Raw genomic sequence first — 21285 nt, forward strand, 5'->3', positions numbered from 1 at the left:
CAGGCCCCACTTCAGGAGAAGATTGCGGTTCTCAGTGGCTGCCTTGTCCACGATCTCTTTGACCACGTCCTTGGGAAAGAGATCTTTACCCCAGATGCTGGATGAAATTAGCCTCTTGGGTTCGTGCCTCACTGTGGCCGAGGCGAACACAAACTCCCTACAGGCTCTCCTTGCTTTAACAAAGCAATAGAGGTCCTTGGTTACTGTGGCCAGATGGATTTTGGCCATAACCATGAACATCTCTGGCATCTTGGGGTCGCTAGCCATCGTCTCCATGTTGGTCTGGAGAGACATCGAGGCTGCCAGGCGATCCTTTGTGTCCAATTCCCTCCGTAGAAGGAATTCCGACAACTTGGGAAGGTTTTCGCCGAACTGCTGTCCTGCAATGTCGGCGTCCAACTTCCCAACCGAGAAAGTAAGGTGCACCTCCTTCCAGTCCTTATTATCCATTGGCAATGCCAGCGATAGAGGTTTACATTCCTCCAAAGACGGGCACGGCTTGCCAGCTTCAACCGCCTTGATGACGGCCGCAAACCCCTTTTGCATAAAGGGGAAGGCCCTAGCCGGGGAGGATACAAAGGAGGGGTGCTTCTTACTCAAGGCGGCAACCTTTGAGTTTGAGAACCCCCTCTCCTTTAAAGCAGCTGTCAAAGTGGCTTGAGCCTTGGAGTGATCCAGGATAATCACCTCCTTTGGTTCCGTCTCCTCCTTCGAAGCCGGCTCCTTCTTCAAACGGACATAGCAGTCCGGGTAGGCCCCTCTACTGGGCCAGAATTCCACCTCCTCAAGGGGAACTGAACCCAGTTTCTCCGACATGACGATCTTCCCAATCGTCATCGGTATGTGCTCGGCATATCTCCACGGGTTGGCATCCGAGCACAGAGGAAGGTCCTTAACGTTGAGCTTCTTTGGAGGTCCACGTGATGCTGTGATCTTCTGCATCTGGAGCTCCAAAGTAGCGGCCTTCTGATTATTCTCCCTCTGCATCTGTTGGATCATACCAACGATGGAAGAGAGAGCCTGTCCAAGCTCTGCTGGAAGAGCGGACGAGGTAGAGGGAATAGGTTCAGGGACCTGAACCGGCACGTCTGATGATACGGGAACCTCTTCCTCCACGGCAATAGGATCTCGATCCTGCTCCTCGCCCTCTGCGAGGAGATCCTGCTCCACACGATCGGACAAGTCGGACATCTTGTCGTCCAACTGGATGTCCTGCAAGGCGTCAGCGACATCCTCCTCCACTGGAATCTGGATCAGAGGGATCTCCGGCCGAGGCTGGGGAACAACAGCATCAGGGGAAGCCTTGGGAAAAAGGTATGCCCTCATCTTCTCGTTAGGAAGATAAGGTCCAGTGGTGTTTTTCTGAAAACCCCTTACCCATACGCGAAGCCTCTCCCTCGCTGCATCTCTTGACTCCGCCGACCTAGGGGATTCAAAAGCCTCTGATAGCAGGTTAGTACATACAGCACATACCTGCGGATCCCAGTAACGATGTTCATCATTGGAGGCTGCACAAGCCGCGTGCCTCCTACACGAGGCATGTCCGCAAAAGTTCTTACTGCGGACATTGCAGAAGACACTATCACACTTCGGATGCTCCTCCTGTAAAAGAAGAAAAATTTCCATGAATATCAAGTGAATTTTAATTCACATGTAACAAATGAGTATTCAACAAGAATAAGGGAAAGACACCTACTTGTGAAACCCACACAAACACCTGTGGAAGCCCACCAGCCAAGTCACATAGTTAGTCTTTACTAGAATAACCAGAGAACGTATTTCCAAAGGAAATTAGGTGTAGCTCACACCTAAGGTAAAATAATACCATTCTGGCCAGGAATAAAAGAATTATCTTTTATCCTTGTAAGGCGACACCAGGTGATTATACCAGTAACACAAGTAAGATAGAAAAGACAGTGTTGTAACCTACTACATCATGAACTCCCTTGGTTGAATATACCACCAAGAGAGGACTGATACAGTACCTGAGGGTGGTGTGCCAGCCGGCTATTGCCGCTCAGCACCCCCCCCCCTTGTTTTCGAAAGGTAGATCTCAAGTACACAACATCAGATCACCTTTATTGGGGAGAACTCCAGAACCCATGCCTGAACCGGCCGGCAGTGGTTGCCGGACCGTAGCCACCCGGTTTGCACTGAGTTGCCGGCCATCATTTTTAGTGGCCGGCTGACTGGGCAGTGTCGCGGGCCGGCCGGCAGCAGTAAACAAACCCTGCCGGCTGGCCCCCACACTAGGCAGCGCTCGGCTGCCGGCCCCACTTGTAGTGGCCGGCAGATGAGCAATAGACCGGCCGGCAAAGGTATACACCCAACGCCGACCGACAGCAAGAGAACTGGAGAACACCCCTCCCCACCGACGGCCGGCCTGTAGGCCGGCAGACGGCAAGGACAACACATACTAAGACAAAAGAATGAGTGCCGGGTTAAGAGACTATAAGTCTCTGGGCCCGGCACCCGAAAGAGTGCCGAAAGGAAGGGGGAGACACTAAGTCAAGCTTCCTAACCGCTGCCTACTGAATTTTCAGACGGCAGCGATAGAGGGACCAAGAAAGGACCGGGCAGCACTCACAGTAATGGTCTCTGCCGGTCGGCACACTTTGCCGGCCGACAGGAGACCACGTCAGTTCCTCATCCCAGCCTAGGCTAGGCAAGGATGCAGACGACTGACACAATGAACGGAAAAAGAGAAGGGAAGGACAGAGGGTCCTATCCAACCTTACCTTGGTTAAGGGTCATTCCCAACTAAGACAGTTCATCTCAGTTAGAGAAAGACCCGAGAGGGAGGCCGGCACTACTGGCTGCCTCCCACGAACCACGGCAAGGAAGGAATTGCCTTTCCAGAAAAGGGAACATATCCCGAGACCGGAACGGCAAGGACAGTCTGATGAGTCACCGAGTAAAGGGATCACTACTGGAACCCAACAAGGTGGACTAAGGGGGTAACCCTTAGTGCTCGAGTCAATCGGCAAGGGAGACTCTGCCCCATGCCAGACAAACCGGGCTCAGACTAAACACTGTTGTACTGTCCCCCTCTGAACCAATACTGTTGGAACGGGAAGGTACAGTACTACTCCAGCATAGATATATTTGAAGATTAATTCAAATAAACCACTAGAGTTAAGCCTAAGGCTTAAACAGAGGGAAAGGGTTTGCCCCTTCCCCGAAGAGAAGGGAGCAAACGGGGAACAGATAATATTATAATGACCTAAGACAACCTAGCCTAGGCACTAAGAGAATCGATTACCTAATTCACCGAAACTCACATCAATACTATCTTGGAAGGTACTCGAAAAGGACTAATATGTATAACGTTGCCTAACGCTTAAAGCAATAAATTCACATTTGGAAGACTAATTATCATGCAGGAAGTACATAGGCCAACAACTAGCCTACGAAGACTAGTGTTGGTAGCCTTGGCAAATTTCGCCAGGCACACTACTATCGCATCATAACAGAATTCCTAAATAAGCTAAGTAGCTAATATTTAAGCGCAAAGGGGGCTGGGAACGTCGCTCTTGCTAACAAATAAATCCTATTCTAGCGAGCGACAGCATCCATGATGCCTCCAGCAGGCAACAGCTCTTGTATCAAAGATAACTCTTTTAATTACTTTAATTTTAACCAAGAGCCTACATTTATACATAAAAGAAATAATACTCAACTTATCCGAGGCAGAAGAAGTTGGAGAAAGCATTATTAACGAGAAAATTCCAAGATTGGGTAGTAAACAGGGAAAAACACACCGAGTCGTAGAGCTACGCAAAAAGGAATACAGATGGCGCCGTGAGCGGCGCAGGGCACGCTTTCGAAACGGGGAGGAGGGATGCCTTATGAACGGCTCCCCCCCTTTCTTATCGTTTTCGTTTTCTTGCCATTTTACCCCTACGAAGTGTTAACTCTATTCGGGGTATAGATTGCTATGAGGCGTGTCAAGAATACGTCCACTGATATTTACGATATCCCTAAGGTCTTTTTTAGGGATACTCGCTCCAGGAGTTAGAATTCTGGGTACCTGAAGGTAAATTCTCTGGGAATATCGCCGTAGTTGTAATATACCCTAGGAAGCTGCCTTTAAGGAACTTCCATCAGGACGACATGGCTTGAGCCCAAAATATATATATATATATATATATGTGTGTGTGTGTGTGTGTGTGTGTGTATATATATATATATATATATATATATTTATATGTATACACATACATACCTACATATATACATAAATACATGCATACATATATATATATATATTACTGTATATATATGGGTTATGGAAAAAATCCGCGAAGTGGTGAATCCGCGATGGTCGAACCGCGAAGTAGCGAGGGTTCACTGTATCCTTAAAACTTTTCTTAAGGATATCGCATAATATCAGGGGACGTATTTCTTGATATGACACGGTAATCTTCACCCCAAATAGAGTTTTCACTCTGAGGGGGAAGAGTGGAGAATTGAAGGGGAGCCGTTATCAAGGTTACCTGGTGGATCCCCTCCCAGTAGCCTACTACTTCGGCATATTATTCCTTGTTGCATTTAAGCAGGAATAGTCACAGATAGAGTAGTTTCGGGTGGGGTCTGTCATTACATAGTTGTTTTACTTCTCTTGAAAGAAGGCAGGGTCCATCAGGACGACATGGCCACATCACCCAAAAATAGATTTTTCTCTTTGCTCAAAATCCGTTTTTTGAGCTCAGTCATGTCGTCCTGATGGAAGTTTACCAGAGAATTACTTGAAAGTACTATATCTGCGGGTTTGTATAAGTGCCTTCACTTTGAATGAGTTCCTTATATGGTCTCCTAGACCTTATATACTGTATATGACATTACCGTTACTTGTCATATCCACTAAGTTTGGAACTGCCTTAGCGCTTCCTGCCCCCTGCAAGGAAATTGTTGACTTTGACTATAAGGCTTCAAAGTTTGTATTTCTGTTGGAACAAGAGGGAACTTGTAGAGATTACCAGGTTGTTCTTTCAGAGATCTTACCTACAAGATTTTATTTTTAGAAAAATAAAAGGCTCTGGAAAATTTTAATCGTACTTTTAAGGGCGAATAAGACACAGATACATTTATATAGCTTTTTATTTTTATAGACAAAATATAAAAACAATTTGAAATGTATCATTAGAAAGAATCTAGCCTACATATTTGAACATCTTGGTATATATATATATATATATATATATATATATATATATATATATATATATATATATATATATATATATATATATATATATATATATTTTATAACTTGTAAGGGAAGAATATACATATATTAGTTCATTGATAAAAGCCACTCAATTTTGTGAAATTAAACTGTTTGATTTCACTTAGATGTTGGATATGTTTCAACACTGTGTACAGATGTTCACACGGCACTGGTGTTATTGGTTAGATTCTGCACCTATATAGAACAGTCCATAAATCACCCTAGTGATTTTTCCTAAAAGGTATTACACTCGGAGGTGCTAATACCTGTTCACCCAATATACTGTTAAGTCCCAAAACAGTCCACTGTTCATCGCAGCACTAGACGACAGGTTTTATAACACTACCTGCCGTCACCACAAAGTGTTATATCTCGTGCACTTGCTTCGCATAATGTTTATAGAAGACTCTGGATGATTTCCAACCCGTATATGAGCGGAGTCTATCAAAGTCCATGAGTTGAAAGAAGTTCAACGAAGAAGCAACTTTTCTAGGATCATGACCTGCGGGTGTACTGTCAGGATCCGCTCTGCGAATAAAGTAGGTGAGCTTTGCCCTCAGTTGTTTTAGAGATAGGTTTGATCCTGAGGTTTTGCCTCGGAAGAGCTGTCCCTCCTTGAAGTCTGAAATTCTTCGAAGATAGACCTTAAGACACTCTACTGGACATAGATACATCTTCCTTCAGAGGGCAGATCCTCCAAGGACCCCACCTTTTGGTGGGCAGCTCGTTTTTTGCGAGAAAGGTAGGATCGGGAAAAAGGTTCAGTTCTCCCTCTTCTGTGAACTGAATATGGCCTTCGTTCCTGAATAAGGCCTTTATTTCACTAACTCTAGCCCCTGAGGCTATAGCGAACAGGAATATCACTTTTTGTGTTAGATCCTTTAGGGTACAATCATCATTGTTCAAATTCGAAGCATAGTGCATGACTTTATCCAAAGACCATGATATGGGCTTTGGAGGGGTTGCTGGTTTGAGTCTAGCACATGCTTTCGGAATCTTATTGAAGATTGCACTTGAAAGGTCCACCTGAAAGGCATAAAGAGGAGGTCTAGTCAAAGCTGACTTACACACAGTTATTGTGGTGGAAGCCAGGCCTTGTTCATGAAGGTAGATGAAGAAGGAGAGGCAGAAATCTATTGAAATTTCTGTCGGTTTCATTGTTTTCACGATGGAAACCCACTTCTTCCAAGACGATTCGTATCGTCTTCTAGTTGACTTTCACTTGTATTCTTCTATAAAGTTGATTTTGTCTTTTGAGATCCCAAACCTTTTCTTGGCTGCTAAAGTGAGAAAATCATGAGATGTAGGTTTTTGGGTCTCAAGGATGAAGCGTAGACAGTCGACTTCTGAACCAGTTGGGATAGAACTGGGTTCGGTAGAGGGAACAGTTTCAGTTTCAGTTCTAGAACTAGAGGGTACCAATTGCTTATGGGCCATTTGGGGACACTACTGCTGCTGTTCCTCTGAAGGATCTCAGCTTGTTGAGGACTTTCAGCAGGAGGTTGGTTGGTGGGAACAGATAGATGTGATTCCATCTGTTCCAATCGAGGGAAATGGCGTCCATCGCTTCTGCCTGAGGGTACTTGTAAGGGGCTACATATCGAGGTAGTTTCTTGTTGCTCGTTGCGAAGTGGTCGATCTGCAGTTCCGGGACTTTTTCCAAGATGAAGGAGAATGAGTCTGCGTCTAGAGACCATTCTGTCTCTATCGGCTTTTGCCTGGATAGAGCATTCGCCGTCACATTGCGGAACCCTAGCAGGTGAACTGCTAAGTGCCATCTCTTCCTCCTTGCCAGGCGAAAGATGGCTAACATCATGTGGTTGATGTGAGGTAATCTCGAGCCTTGTCGGTTCAGACATTTCACTATTACCTCGCTGTCCAAGAGCAGTCTGATGTGGGCTGATCTGCGAGGGGATAGTTTCTTCAACGTTAGGAAGACTGCCATAGCTTCCAGGATGTTGATGTGAAAGGTCTTGAACTGGAGCGACCAATTCCCTTGAACTTTCTTTTGATTGGAATGGCCTCCCCATCCTTCCGGTGAGGCATCTGTGTGAATTATCACTGAAGGTTGAGGTGGTTGTAAGGGAATTGTCCCTGTTAGGCTCTTGACCTTTGACCACGGCCTTAGGAGCGTTCACAGTAGGGTCGGTGTCAATCTTTGTTGATCTCTTCGAGCGCTTGATGCCTATCTTCTCCAGACTCCTGACGCATCTTTAAGTTGTGCTTTTAGCACTGGGTCTGTCACTGCTGCAAACTGGAGAGAGCTCAATACTCTTTCCTGTTGGCCTCTTGAAATCTTCTTGAGTTTCAGTAGTCCCTTGACAGATCCCGCTATCTCTCTCCTCTTCTTCGGTGGAATGGAGAGGCGATGTGACAGCAAGTTCCAATGGATTCCTAACCATTGAAACTCCTGAGCTGGAGAAAGGCGAGACTTCTTGTGGTTGATCTTGAAGCCCAGGTGTTCTAGGAACTGAATCACCTTTGTGGCTGGCTGCAGAGAAGCTGTCTTGGATGCTGCCCACACCAGCCAGTTTTCCAGGTATGACGCTACCTGAATGCCTTCTAAGTGCAGCTGTTGGACGTCTGTGAATATCCTTGGGGCTATGTTTAGTCCGAAGGGCATGGCTGTGAAGGCATATTTTGTCTTCTGTAGCCTGAATCCTAGGTAGGAGGAGAGGGGGCGGCTGACTGGAAGAAGGGTTTATCCTCATTTCTCTAAAAGAGAAGCGTATGGAATTCTACAGTACTAGTAATCCTAGGATATATATATATATCTCCGACCTAATTAATAAAAACGATACTAGAGGTTAAACGGGGGATAACGTTACTAAAGTATAATAAAACGAGTTAGGCTAGCCTAACTCGAGTGGGGATCTCGGCTACGTTGATACCAACAAGGCCCTATCGTATACGATAGAAACGTTTATTCGGAAGAGGAAATATTAAATGTGTAATGCTATCTTCACTAGTATAATTTTGCCTAACTAGCTAGAATTTCTTTATAGCTAATACCGGGAACGTCACACTACTAACTAAATAAAGCATTTATGGCGTGCGACAGCGGTCTTAAAATGGCCGCCTCCGGGGATGGCAGTGCTCCACTTAACACACCTAAATTATGTTTATTTAACTGTGAGAAGGGAGCTAAAAATTATACACAGGAAAGATTAAATACTCAACTTTCCAGAGGATGAAGATGTTGGAGATTGCATGATAATATTCCTTGAAATAAGTAACAACACCGAGAGAAGCGTGGGAGAACAGTGTGCTTAAATGCTACTTTTTAAAGGAATAATACGCCGTAGTAGTACTGGGAGGGGATCCACCGGGTAACCTTGATAACGGCTCCCCTTCATTTCGCCAATTTTCCCCCTCAAAGAGTAAAATCTATTCGGGGTGAAGATTGCCATGTGTCTTATCAAGAAATACGTCCCCTGATATTATGTGATATCCTTAAGAAAAATTTTAAGGATACTCGCGTCAGCAGTTAGAATTCTGGAGACCTATGGTCAATTCTACGGGAGTATCACTGTAGCCAAATATCCCCTAGGAAGCTGCCTAAAGGAACCTTCCATCAGGACGACATGGCTTGAGCTCAAAAAAGGAATTGTAAATTTAGGTTAATCAGTAATCACTTGATACAGACATAGTTTTTGTCGAAAGTGTTGTAATGATAGAATAAATGAAGAAACTGAATAGAAATAGTTTCTTTAACCAAATGCTTACACCTGAGAAACTCAAGGTGGCATGGTTGGAAGGGACATGGCCCTTCATTTGAAGGGCTAGGGTTCGATCCCGGTATGAGGTAGAAATTTATTACTTTGACTCAAAAGTCTGAATTATGTCTTTCTTTTCCAACTCTTAGAGAATTGTGTGTTTTGGGAAAATCGTGACAAGCAAGGAATCGATTGTTACAAGGTGCTATTTGGCAACGTGGTAAAAATTAGAGGATTTAAATGCATACTGTACTTAGTTCTGTCCGTTTCTTTTGACTTGCGAGGACAAGTAATTAAAATTAAAAATCTGAGAAATGAACCAACAATGAAGAACGAGTTGCCGTAGACTATTTCAGTTTATGTCTGATGAATAAAGCAAATGTTCAGAATGTGTGTAAGAACAGATATGTATGACACAGTAGTTATAAAAGTTGTGATAGAAGTTAGAATTTAGCAAATAAAAATGTGCTGTTTCTGCAATAATCAATCATCCAACACCTTTCTGAGCAACAACGTAGAACCATTTACAAACAATGGGAATTCAGAAAACAAATGTGACCTAAAATTTTGTCTTTGTAGTTAAAAACCATACTTGCCTGACGTTCGAGTTACAAGCGTGTGAAAACACGAGCTTGACGCAACGTCAGCGTAAACCTTTGATAAGCGCCACGTTTGAAAAACAGCTTGGAATAGCAAGGTGGTCCTGATTAGGATATAGAGAAGGTCAAGGCAGCTTTCTTTCCCACAAATACGGTAGGCATGGTGATGTGGGCTTTGAGGTTACTATGGACCACCAGAAACAAACACGCCATCAGGTTTGGTGTCTCAAAAACAGCAGCGTGGTAATTATAAGGGAAGTCACACAGGTGAACACCTTCCTCAATTCACCATCCCTGCTAAAGAAGACAGAATTATGGAAAACATGCAAATGGGAGGCAAAATAAAAAACATAGTTTGGTAAAAATATTTGATGAATAAAACAACTACAATGGCCTTTCTTGAAGAGCCAGAGCTCTTGGAAATTTAGTGAGGTGGTTCAGGGAGTCCTGCAGAATAGGTCTCCACTGAGGACTGAATGTGTTTCCCCAGTAAAATGGATGCAGACATCTGCACCGATACATTCCTAAGTGCCAGTGCTACATACCTGTAAACTAACTAGTTTTGATAACTGGGGTACCAGAGCAGCTCTCTCTCAAACCCCAGTTGGACAAGTAGTTTACTGCCTGGTGTGATAAAAAAAAAAAAATCACTGCTCTCCACCAGACAGCACAAGAGTTCCAGCAACACCTGGTCAAAGGCATGAGTGCAAGAGTAGTGCACATCCGGCGAGCCTGCCTACCGGAGTAATCAAGCCACCAACCGGGCCTTCCTGGGGTTACTTGTTGATAACATTCTGCATAGAAGAGCTTTCAGCACACGTTGGAACGTGACATCACCTCACACTGAAAAAAATCCTTGATACGGATCCAAGTTCTCTTGGCTCCTAAAGCATAATCCCTGGAACCAAGCCAGGTGGGTATACTTGGAAGTTTCAGTAACTGGGAACCCAATGAGGAGCGCAACGTGCTTAACAGTCTTGCCAAGAATGATACGAGAGAAGACTTCGCATTCTTTCTCAAAAAATGTGCTTGCCCTAATAGTAGGCCATGACCTACACTCGGCATATGGGGATAATCGCGAACAATCATATCCCTAAGGCACAGACTAAGTGTGGATCTATTAATGATGTAGCCATAGACAAATGCAGAGTCTATTCTATCATCGGAGGAGAATTTCTGCTTCTTTTCATTTTTAACAAAGTCAAAATCAACCATTCATACCAAGATGTTTGAGATAAAGATTGAACAGCCTTAGATAGGACACAACAGTACATCTATGCTCATTGCCACCAAATAATACAGAGAAGAGTCTTTGACATGTGTGTGGAGCTGCTCGTCTGGCCTTACTACCTGTTGTTAATTACCTTGCTAAAGATTATCCTTATCTTAAAAGACAAAAAGTTTCTGTGTGTAGGAACAAATGACAGACCAGTACGGTAAGATTCTCAAATTCTCTAGACCTATATTTAACTGAACAATCTCAAACGTAGCATGTAATGCACAAGGAACGCAGGTCTACTTGGGCTTTATACTATCAAGTGTTGTTACAGCAGACACAACATAATTTAAGAAGGTTCAGTGTATATACAGTACCTGTAGTGATATCAGGTAATTACCAATCAACAAACCAGATACGATATAGGAAATCATAAATCCTGGAAGCGAAGTAGAGAGCACATATTTTATTGCTTGGCTGAGAGAAGCATTGTGGGTAAACCACAGTTCTTCTTCTTCTTTGACTGCATCTTTTCCCACTTTTATGTGGGGTCGATGTTTCTGGCCAGTGTTCTCCATCTTACCTCTGTCCCTCACTTCACCACCGGTTAATCCCTTTGATATAAGGTAGTCGACCATCTTCACTGGCCATAATGGTTTTGGCTAATTTTTCAGGGCTGGATGCCTTTCCTGCCGCCAACCCTCCTCATTTACCAGAGCTTGGGACCGGCACCAAGTTGAGGCTGGCTTGGCTTCCCTCAGTGGCTGGGTTTGTGGATAAACCACAGTGACTTTGCCATCTGGTGATTCAATTGGATTATGAGACTATCATCAAGAAGCTTGCACTTCAAAAGTACTGAGAAAAGGAATTTCGAAGGAAAATTCCTTGAAATAGCTACAATGCCTCATATAGAAAAGGTTAAACCATTTTTGAAACATTTCATAAAGTTCTTTGCTTTTTGAAAACTAAAGCAAAAGTCTTGAGAAACTCACTAATTTGTTTTAATGAATATTATACTTTGTTTTCCTTCACCAACTGTGCAGCAATCATTGAACAGACAAATGTGGAAAAGAAAATGTCAGAATTTTATGAAATAAATGTGGTACAATAGAGGCTGCAGCCTGAAGTACTTAAACATTACAGTGTTGAATAATTGGAGCATTAAATTCAAGGATCTACAGGCAGGAGTATTTTGTAGTTCCAGCCTATAGGACATTTAAATATTTGTAATGGCATGTAAAGATAAGCAGAAATCTTCAAAAATATAATATAACATAGATAAAAGGAAAAAAATACCAATTCTATACTTTAAATTTATTGCAAAATACTTTATAAAAAATGTTTTGCAATTGAAAATATTGCACACCTAAAATTGCTAAGACTTAATAAAATTGGAAATGGGTCAATGAAAATATGATGTACCAATTGGCATAACAAGTTTAGTGACTTTGAGTCATTTAACAATCATATGTATACTGTACTGTACAGCATACTTATTAACATGGGTTACAAAATACTTAAAGTACTTTTCTAATAATCTTTCTTCATAAAGCATTCACTACGCACCTTTCCTTCACATGAATTACTTTATAACAATAAATATCCCTTAAGAATTGGTGAAATCTTTTTTAAAAATTAAATTGTAACTAACTACTGACACCATGACTTTTAAAAGACCTAACAAATGTATTGACATCTGCCTCGTCCCTTAACCCTTTTACCCCCAAAAGGACGTACTGGTACGTTTCACAAAAGCCATCCCTTTACCCCCATGGACGCAAAAAAATGCTATAAATTTTTTTTTTTTTCAATATTTTTGATAATTTTCTGAGAAAATTCAGGCATTTTCCAAGAGAATGAGACCAACCTGACCTCTCTATGACAAAATCTAAGGCTGTTAGAGCAATTTAAAAAAATATACTGCAAAATGTGCTGGGAAAAAATAACCCCTTGGGGGTTAAGGGTTGGAAATTTCCAAATAGCCTGGGGGTAAAAGGGTTAAAACTTCAGAGATTTTCCTATCAGAAGAAATATCTGCTGTTCATTATTATACTTTAAACAATGCCTCAAAATATCCCCACCTGAGTGACATATCACACTATTACCCTTTAAAATTATTGGTGTAATAGGGTGCTGTATACTTTACATAACTTAAAATTTTGGTCTTTCTTTCAGACTGGAAATACAAAGGCAAAAATTCTACAATCTCTAATTTTCCCATAGGGAAGCACACCATCGCTTCTGCCAGTTTTTCATTGACACATAACCAATGTCATTATATGTCTGAGTGGGAAACTGTCTTTTTGGGAAGAAAAAAAAAATAGAATTTTATAATAAAATCTGTTATATTCTTTGACTCAACTCAGGGTCACAGTGCTTATATATGTGAAAGCAAAATTTTTATTTTACATAATCTCTTCTGGGGAGGCTATGTATCTTTTTTTTTAATTAAATGTAAAAAGCTTAGTAGATGTAAGCAGTGTGATCTAGTGGAAAGATTCATCAAAATAAAAGCAATAGAAGAATTTCTTAAATAGTATTTAGGATCCTCCTCATAGCTCTGAATTTAATCAACAAGCAGGTACAAGTAAATGAATTAAAATGCGATTCAAAAAACAATTAAAAAACACAAGAGTACCATGTATGTAAAGTACATAAAATTAACATTTAATTTAAATATCTTGAATTATTTTTGGTGGCTTACTTATGCATTTTGTTTCCATGCTAGCCTAAGGAGACAATAATATACTTTACAATATTTATTTATTCATCTGGTTGCATCAAACAGAATCCAGTTCTAAGGACTAGGAATTTTTTCTTTTAGTACTTGTGGATGCTTTACTGGCTTTTTTAAACGTTGTGCTTCATCTGAAGAAGAAATCTGGAGAAGAGTTAGGTAACAAACACTGGATATATAGACTAAATATTAAGGCCAATGAATGCACTAATTATTCAAAGATATGATCTATTCTAGGCCAATGAACTCACAGTCTTGTCTAATTTGTTCAAAGTATCTTTTATCATACATTATCTTTCGATAAGTCTTAATGATGCGAGTTTTAAAGGATCTTTCTTCTTCTCGAAGACTTGGCAAAAAACCTGACCTTTCATTGCCTAGTCTGATTTCTGACATTCCCTTTTTTACCAACCAATCATTCATGAACTTCAAGAATATTTCTGGGTCCATCGCCAAGGCCTCAGCTTGATGTATCATTTCCTTCAACTCATTCTCCTTAATTACATTCTGAGAGGGTGAAACTTTAGGATAATTTCCAGAAACTACATGACTATGAGACATAGTAGATATTTTGTGAGCCTTTTCCGCTTCTTGGTTTTTAATTTGAAGATTTAGTGAGGTAATCTTATTTTCGGGATATACAACTTGGCCCTGAAGATCATTAATCATTTGATCATTGAGTGTGTTTGGTTTCTCAAAATTTCTAAGTTTGTTTTGGAGGTCAGCTATTTTTTCATCCTTCAGTGTCATTATGTTCTCAAGCTCAGCTATTTTTTCATCCTTCAGTATCATTTCGTTCTCAAGCTCTGTATTTTTGTTCTCAAGGTTTTGCTTATACTCCTTCATATTCTTCCGGTACTCTATGGCGTATATTCGTTTATCTTCATCTTTCTCTTCCTTGCTTTTTTTTCCCATTTTCTTTTCATCTTCCTCCCTTTCCCTACCTTTGCCTTTTCCTTTCTTTTTATCTTCCTCACTTTTCAGACCTTTGCAATTTTTCTTCTCTTCCTTTGTATCTTTTTCACTTTCAAGATGTTTGCGTTTTCCATTCCCTGTGTCTTTCCCACTTTCCAGTAGTTCATTGGTGTTTTCAGGTTGACCATTGGTTGAATGACTTGTATCCTCATGGACACTTGATAGGACTTCACAAACTACAGTGTTTTCAGAACTTCCCGAGAGTTTGACAAAACTCAAATAGTTATCTGAAATGAAGACAAGTATTAAATCAATAAAACATATACCGGTATTTTTTTTTTTTTTTTGTGAAAACTAACAAAGTTATGTGAAGAAGAGTACAGTAGATTCAATGCATACTGTAATCCAATTTGAATTCGAAAATTAAATTTCTTTGATAAAAATTAGGACAACTCATGGCAGACCATATGAATTTGGTTAAAAATTTAGAATTATTGCTTTTTATTGAAAATGTTAGAATTTTAATGACATTTCTTATGGTCTATGTGGTAACGTCCCTGACTAGTGATCCTACGACTGGGGTTCAAGTCCCCTTCAAACTCACTAGTTCCTTTGGTTGCTGTAACCTCACCATCCTATCCTTGTGAGCTAAGGATGGGGGGTTTGAGGGAGCCTATATGTCTACCTGCTGAGTCATCAGCAGCCATTGCCTGGCCTTCCCAGGTCCTTGCTAGGGGGGCGAGGGGGCTTGGGCGCTGATCATACGTATATATCATCAGTCTCTAGGGCATTGACCTGCTGGCTGGGGCAATGTCACTGTCCCTTGCCTCTGCCATTCATGAATGGCCTTTAAACACGTGATGTTCATATTGATTCTTCTCAAGAAGCCCGGTTTAATAAACTTCTTCATCATCATCATCATCATCTCCTCCTACGCCCATAGATGCAAAGGGCCTACGTTAGATTTCGCCAGTCGTCTCTAACTTGAGCTTTTAATTCAATACTTGTCAACTCATCATCTCCCACTGGAGCTCAGTTAAATGTTTGGTGAACTAGTCTCTCTCAGGGCATGCAAGATCTCATCCACATATGACACTCAAGTAATCTCTTATAGTTTCATTTCTAATCCTGTCTGGCCCTTTAACTCCCAATATTCTTCGGTGGGCTTTGGTCTCAAATCTACTAAATCTGTTGGAGATTGTTTCATTGTCCTACCACAACTCATGTCCATAGAGTAACACAGACCTCACTAACCTGATATATAGCCTGATCTTTAAATGTAATGTCAGGCAAATTGATTTCCATATTTTACCTAACCTAGCCAATGTCTGGTTTGCTTTTTTTAATCTTTCACTAAACTCCAATTCTAATGACAATGTATTGATTGGAGATCATAGTTCCTACATACTTAAATGATTCTACATTAATTCTTTCTCTTTCCAATGTCATTTCATCTTCCATTGTATATTCCCCTTCTCATCATCTCTGTCTTTATTCTATTTTTCTTGAGCCCAACCTCCTGTGATATTTCATGTATTCTGGTAAGCAAGCATTGCAAATCCTGTGGAGTTCTGCTAATGAGAGTGTTATCAGCATACTTTAGATCAGATAAGTTCCTATTACCAATCCAGTCCAATCCTTCTCCACCATCTCCTACTGTTCTACACATTACAAAATCCATGAGGATAAACAACATAGGTGACAACACATTCCCTTGGAGTACTCCACTGTTCACTGGAAATTCTTTTGATAGGACTCTACTAATATTAACTTTGCACTTGCTATGCTCATGAACAGACTTAATCAAATTTACATACTTAAGAGGAATTCCATAATAACATAGGAATCTCTACAAAATTGGACAGTGCACACTATCATGACAAATTCGCAGATAATTTGTATTTTTCCTAACTATACAAACCTTAGTTATTTAATAGGGGTATTACTTTTGGCGTTGCTGAAATGACGAGCAATTAATTTTTAACGAGGGTTTACTACCCACACCGCTAGTTAGCGGGGGTAGGGGAGGGTAGCTTGCTACCCCCCCCCCCCACCCTCTTACACACCTGTGCTTGAGCTCACTTTGCTTGGAGGTAGGACTTCAAGGGGGATAGGGCTGGCGGGCAAGTTTGATTAAAAAGCTAAGGTTTGTATAGTTAGGAAGAATAAAAATTACTGTACTGTATCTATGAATTTGTCATTTGTTCCGTAACTGGAATACAAACCACACTATTTAATAGGGGTGACTCACCCATTAGGAAGGGTGGACGTCCCAGCCAGTCTGGCTTTTGGCTTTGCCCAAGGGCTCGTTATTTGAGTGTGTAAGCACCCAAGAAATAAGGAGTCTCTGCACCTCGCTAGAACCTTGCTACGCAAGGACTGCGGTCTACGCAAGCTGTGTGTGAAGGTATGAAGAAGTGTGACTGGTCCTAGGAAGTTGTTCTGAAGTTCTTTAGATGGAAACTTGTAGACTAGGACTCTCCCAATACCACCTCGTTAGGGTATGGGGACATAACAGTATTAATCTTAATGCTAAGAACACAAGGGAGCATGGTTTACCTGCATTGGTTTGAGGTCAGCTATGCAGAGAACCCAGGATGCTGCCTTCCCCTATGAAGAAAAGAATAAGGGCCAGTCAAACCTTTTCATTCATGCAGACTAAAACTGGGTAACAATGCCCTAAACCTTCTGCTACTTGTCCAATAAGGAGCTTGAGGTTTTAAAACAGCTGTTGTGCAGCCACCACAGGGCCGATAGCGAACGTATCGAGTCTCCTGTGGGTCACGTCTTGCAGGTAGTGGGATGTGAATGTTGTTTGACGTTTCCACGCCCCAGCTTGAAGAATCTGCGTCACTGAAAAATTTCTTTTGAAGCCCAGGGACGTAGCTATGCCCCTGACATCATGTGCTCTAGGGCGACGTGATGGAGGAGGGTCTGGATTCAAGGCCAGGTCAATGACCCTACGAATCCATGCAGAGATGGTCTTGGTAACCCTCCTCTTGGTCCTTCCTGTGCTGACGAATAGAGCTGGTACATGAGGACGGGCTGCAGCTGTTCTTTTGAGGTACAGCCTCAAGCTCCTTACTGGGCATAGTAAGAGATGGTCTGGGTCATCTGTTACAGAACGGAGACAGAAATCCGGAAGGAGTCGAATCGAGGATCCGCCACTCCAGGATTCTGAGTCTTAGCAATAAACTCAGGGACGAAGCTGAATGTTACCTCCCCCCCCATCCCCTTGAATGGGCGATGTCATACGAAAGACCATGAAGTTCGCTGACTCGCTTAGCCGAGGCCAAAGCTAGCAGGAATACCGTCTTCCAGGGTAGGTGGTGATCTGATGCCTGGCGTAATGGATCATATGGAGGTCTCTTAAGAGACCTGAGAACTCGAACCACGTCCCATGGGGGAGGTCTCACTTCCGACTGAGGGCAGGTAAGTTTATAACTACGTATGAGTAGAGAAAGTTCTGGCGATGAAGAAATGTCCATTCCTTTCAGCCTGAAGGCTAGACTTAAGGCTGAGCGATAGCCTTTCACTGCCGAGACTGAAAGGCGCATTTCTTCCCGCATATACACGAGGAACTCCACTATTATTGGAATAGTGGTATCGAGTGGAGAGATACCCCTTCCACGACACCAACCACAGAAAACTTTCCACTTTGCCTGATAGACTGCTGCTGAAGACTTTGCAGGTGTCCAGACATCCTGATCGCAACTTGTTGTGAAAATCCTCTCTCAGAGAGGAGATGCTGGATAGTCTCCAGGCGTGAAGTCGTAGTGAACCTACGGCTTTGTGGAAGATGTTGGCATGTGGTTGTTTGAGTAGATTGTGTCGTGGAGGGAGTTCTCTTGGTAGCTCCGTTAGGAGTTGCAGAAGGTCCGGGAACCATTCTGCGTGATGCCATAGCGGAGCTATGAGGGTCATTGAAAGATTGACCGATGTTCTGGTCTTGTTGAGTACCCTCCTCATCAGACAGAACGGGGGAAAGGCGTAAATGTCAATGTTGTCCCACCGTTGTTAGAAAGCATCTTGCCAGAGAGCCTTGGGGTCTGGGACTGGGAGCAGTACAGCGGGAGCCTGAAGTTCAGGGCCGTTGCGAAAAGATCCAGTCGGAGAACTCCACAAAGTCAGGACTTTGTTGGCTACTAGATGATCCAAAGACCACTCGGTACTCACTATCTGAGACGCTCTGCTCAGATTGTCGGCAAGCACATTCCTTTTGCCCGGAATGAAGCGTGCCGATAGTGGTATCGAGCGGACTTCGGCCCATCTCAGTATCTCTACTGCTAGATGGGATAGTTGCTGCGAAAAAGTACCTCCTTGTTTGATGTAGGCCACTACTGTGGTGTTGTCGCTCATCACCACCACAATGTGACTTGCCAGGTACTGTTGGAACTGTTGAAGGGCCAGAAAGACAGCCTTCATCTCTAGGAGATTTATATGGAGGTACTTTTCTGACTCTGACCAGAGGCCTGAGGTCGTGTGGTGCAGCACGTGGGCCCCCCACCCTTTCTCTGAAGCGTCCGAAAACAGCATCAAATCCGGGGGGAGGACGAGAAGATCCACTCCTTTTCGTTGGTTCTCGTCTGCCACCCACCCTTGGAGATCCGTCAGTTCCGCAGGTCCCATGGGGATCTGGATGTCCAGGGAATCGTACCCTTGATTCCACCAGGAGTTGAGTCGCCACTGGAGGGATCTCATCCTGAGGTGACTGTTGGGAACTAGACAAGCCAGCGATGAAAGGTGACCGAGGAGACGTAACCACGATTGGGCTGGAAGTTCTTCTCATCTGAGAAAAGGCCTTGCGACCTTCCTCAGCCTTGCTATCCTGTCGTCTGATGGGAAGGCTTTATGGAGATTGGTGTCTATAATCATGCCTAGGTATACCAGTCTTTGAGTGGGAAGCAGTGAGGACTTCTCGAGATTTACCGTGATCCCCACATCTTGGCAAAGTCTCAGAAGTTTGTCTCGGTGTTGAAGAAGGGATGACACCGAGTCTGCTAGGATTAACCAGTCGTCCAGATAACGGAGGAGACGGATGCCAATCCTGTGTGCCCAAGATGATATTAGGGTGAAAACACTGGTGAGGACTTGTGGTGCTGTGGAGAGACCGAAGCACAGCACCTTGAACAGGTACTTTCTGTTGTCTAGGCTGAATCTTAAGTACTTCCTTGAAGACGGATGGACTGGGATCTGGAAGTACGCGTCCTTTAGGTCCAGAGTGCACATGAAGTCTTAAGGTCTTACTGCTAGTCTGACCGTGTCCGCCGTCTCCATGCTGAACGGAGTTTGTTTGACAAACTTGTTTAGAGCTGATAGGTCGATGACTGGTCTCCAGTCTCCAGACGCCTTCTTTACAAGAAAGAGTCGACTGAAGAAACCTGGGGATCCGTCGAGGTCCTCTTGGAGAGCGCCCTTCTTCAACAGGGTCTGGACTTCTGCCTGAAGGGCTTGCCCCCTTGCCGATCCCATAGCAAGGGAGCTCAATGACACTGGATTCGTTGTCAGGGGAGGTAGAGATGTTATGAACGGGATGTGATATCCTAGACTGATCATGGAGATTGTCCAGGAATCGGCCCCGAGTTGCTTCCACCTGTTTGAGCAACTTTGTAGGCATTCCCCCACTGGTGGACATGCAGGGGGACTGCCTATCCTAGCGTTTGCGGCCTCGGCTGCTACCTCTAGGATTCTTGCCTCTCCTGGAGGACTTTTTGTCTTTCCTTTCTTTGACAGGAAAGGGCTTAGACACCACGGTCTTTGCTGCTGTCGTCGTTTTAGCGGTCTTGACTGGACGGGACTGCTGTGGTGCTGGAGGCTTATAGGGTTTAGATGTTAAAGCCCTATGAAGGAGGGAATCTTGATGAGACTTCCTCCACCTCTAAGCAGCCTGTTCCACATCCTTAGGCTCAAACAAGATGGATCCCTCTAGAGAGGAATGTCTGAGCCTATTGATCTCGGTGCTGGGGACCTTCTGATGAAATCTCTCAGCTACTGCATCCCGACGTTTCAGAATGGTATTTGCCCACAAGTTTGAGACTTGGTGTGCCAGAAACTCGATCGTGCGAGTACCTGAGAGAAGAAAGGTCTCCATAGCTTTCCTGGTACGTTCTTTGGAGAAATCCTCAGAACGTATCAGGATACCCAAGGTCCCCAACCAGATGTTGATTGCATAGCACACTTCGCAACTTTCTCCTGGTTAAGGATCTCAGTTGCCGAGAATGAGACCTGCCGGTTGGAGTCTCTCTCAAGAGGGACTCCCCTGGTAAGCTCTTCCAGCGAGTGGTAAAGAGGAAGAGCTAAACAAGGCTCCTTAAGGATCTCAAAGTACCTCCTCTGCTGTATGCGAGGAGGTGGAAGAAGCTTGTTGGTGGCACTGGAACGGTTGGAGGAGGACATCTCGGAGAGCTGTAGAGATCTTGTCCCTGGTACTCTTGACCCCCTAAGACCAGGGCAGTGCTGCACTGGTCTTGGAGGGTTTCTAAGTACCAAAGACATGGTCCAAGACCGTGTCCTTGCCCTCTCGAGGAGGGATCTCTGGGTAGGAAAACCCATTGAGAGCCTTCATTAGAGTCAGAACTTGCCAAAACGCATGTTCTGACTCTTGCTGGTCTCCTCCTGATGTAGGACTTGCAGCAAAGTCTCCTGTCCCCAAAGGCTCTTCTTGGGGTGAGTCGCGGACGTTCTCCGAGTGGCTAGCTGGCTCCATCCTAGTCCTAGTAGAGGACTTCGGTAATGTTTTAAGAGTCCTTAGATTCCTTCCTGGGAAGGATGTAGGACTCCAACATTGATGAGGATGGCATGTTCCTTTCAGTCACCACGTGAGAAGACATCTCGACGCGAGGAGAGGTTTCCCTCATTGGTGCGATGGGGTT

General features: G+C 43.4%; 1 protein-coding gene across 4 annotated transcripts in view; it reads right to left on the reverse strand.

Annotated features, from left to right (window-relative positions):
• Positions 1-12071: 12071 nt before the first annotated feature.
• The window catches only part of LOC137655650 (golgin subfamily A member 6-like protein 22), a 107881-nt gene continuing 98667 nt past the window's right edge, over positions 12072-21285 (reverse strand). For all 4 annotated transcript variants that reach the window (XM_068389591.1, XM_068389588.1, XM_068389590.1 and 1 more), the window contains one exon: positions 12072-14700. In XM_068389591.1, the coding sequence (XP_068245692.1) occupies positions 13727-14700 (974 nt within the window). In that variant the 3' untranslated portion in view covers positions 12072-13726. The remainder of the gene's footprint in view (positions 14701-21285) is intronic.

The sequence above is a fragment of the Palaemon carinicauda genome, chromosome 16 (genome assembly GCF_036898095.1).
Source record: "Palaemon carinicauda isolate YSFRI2023 chromosome 16, ASM3689809v2, whole genome shotgun sequence".
In the NCBI taxonomy this organism is placed as follows: Eukaryota; Metazoa; Arthropoda; class Malacostraca; order Decapoda; family Palaemonidae; genus Palaemon; species Palaemon carinicauda.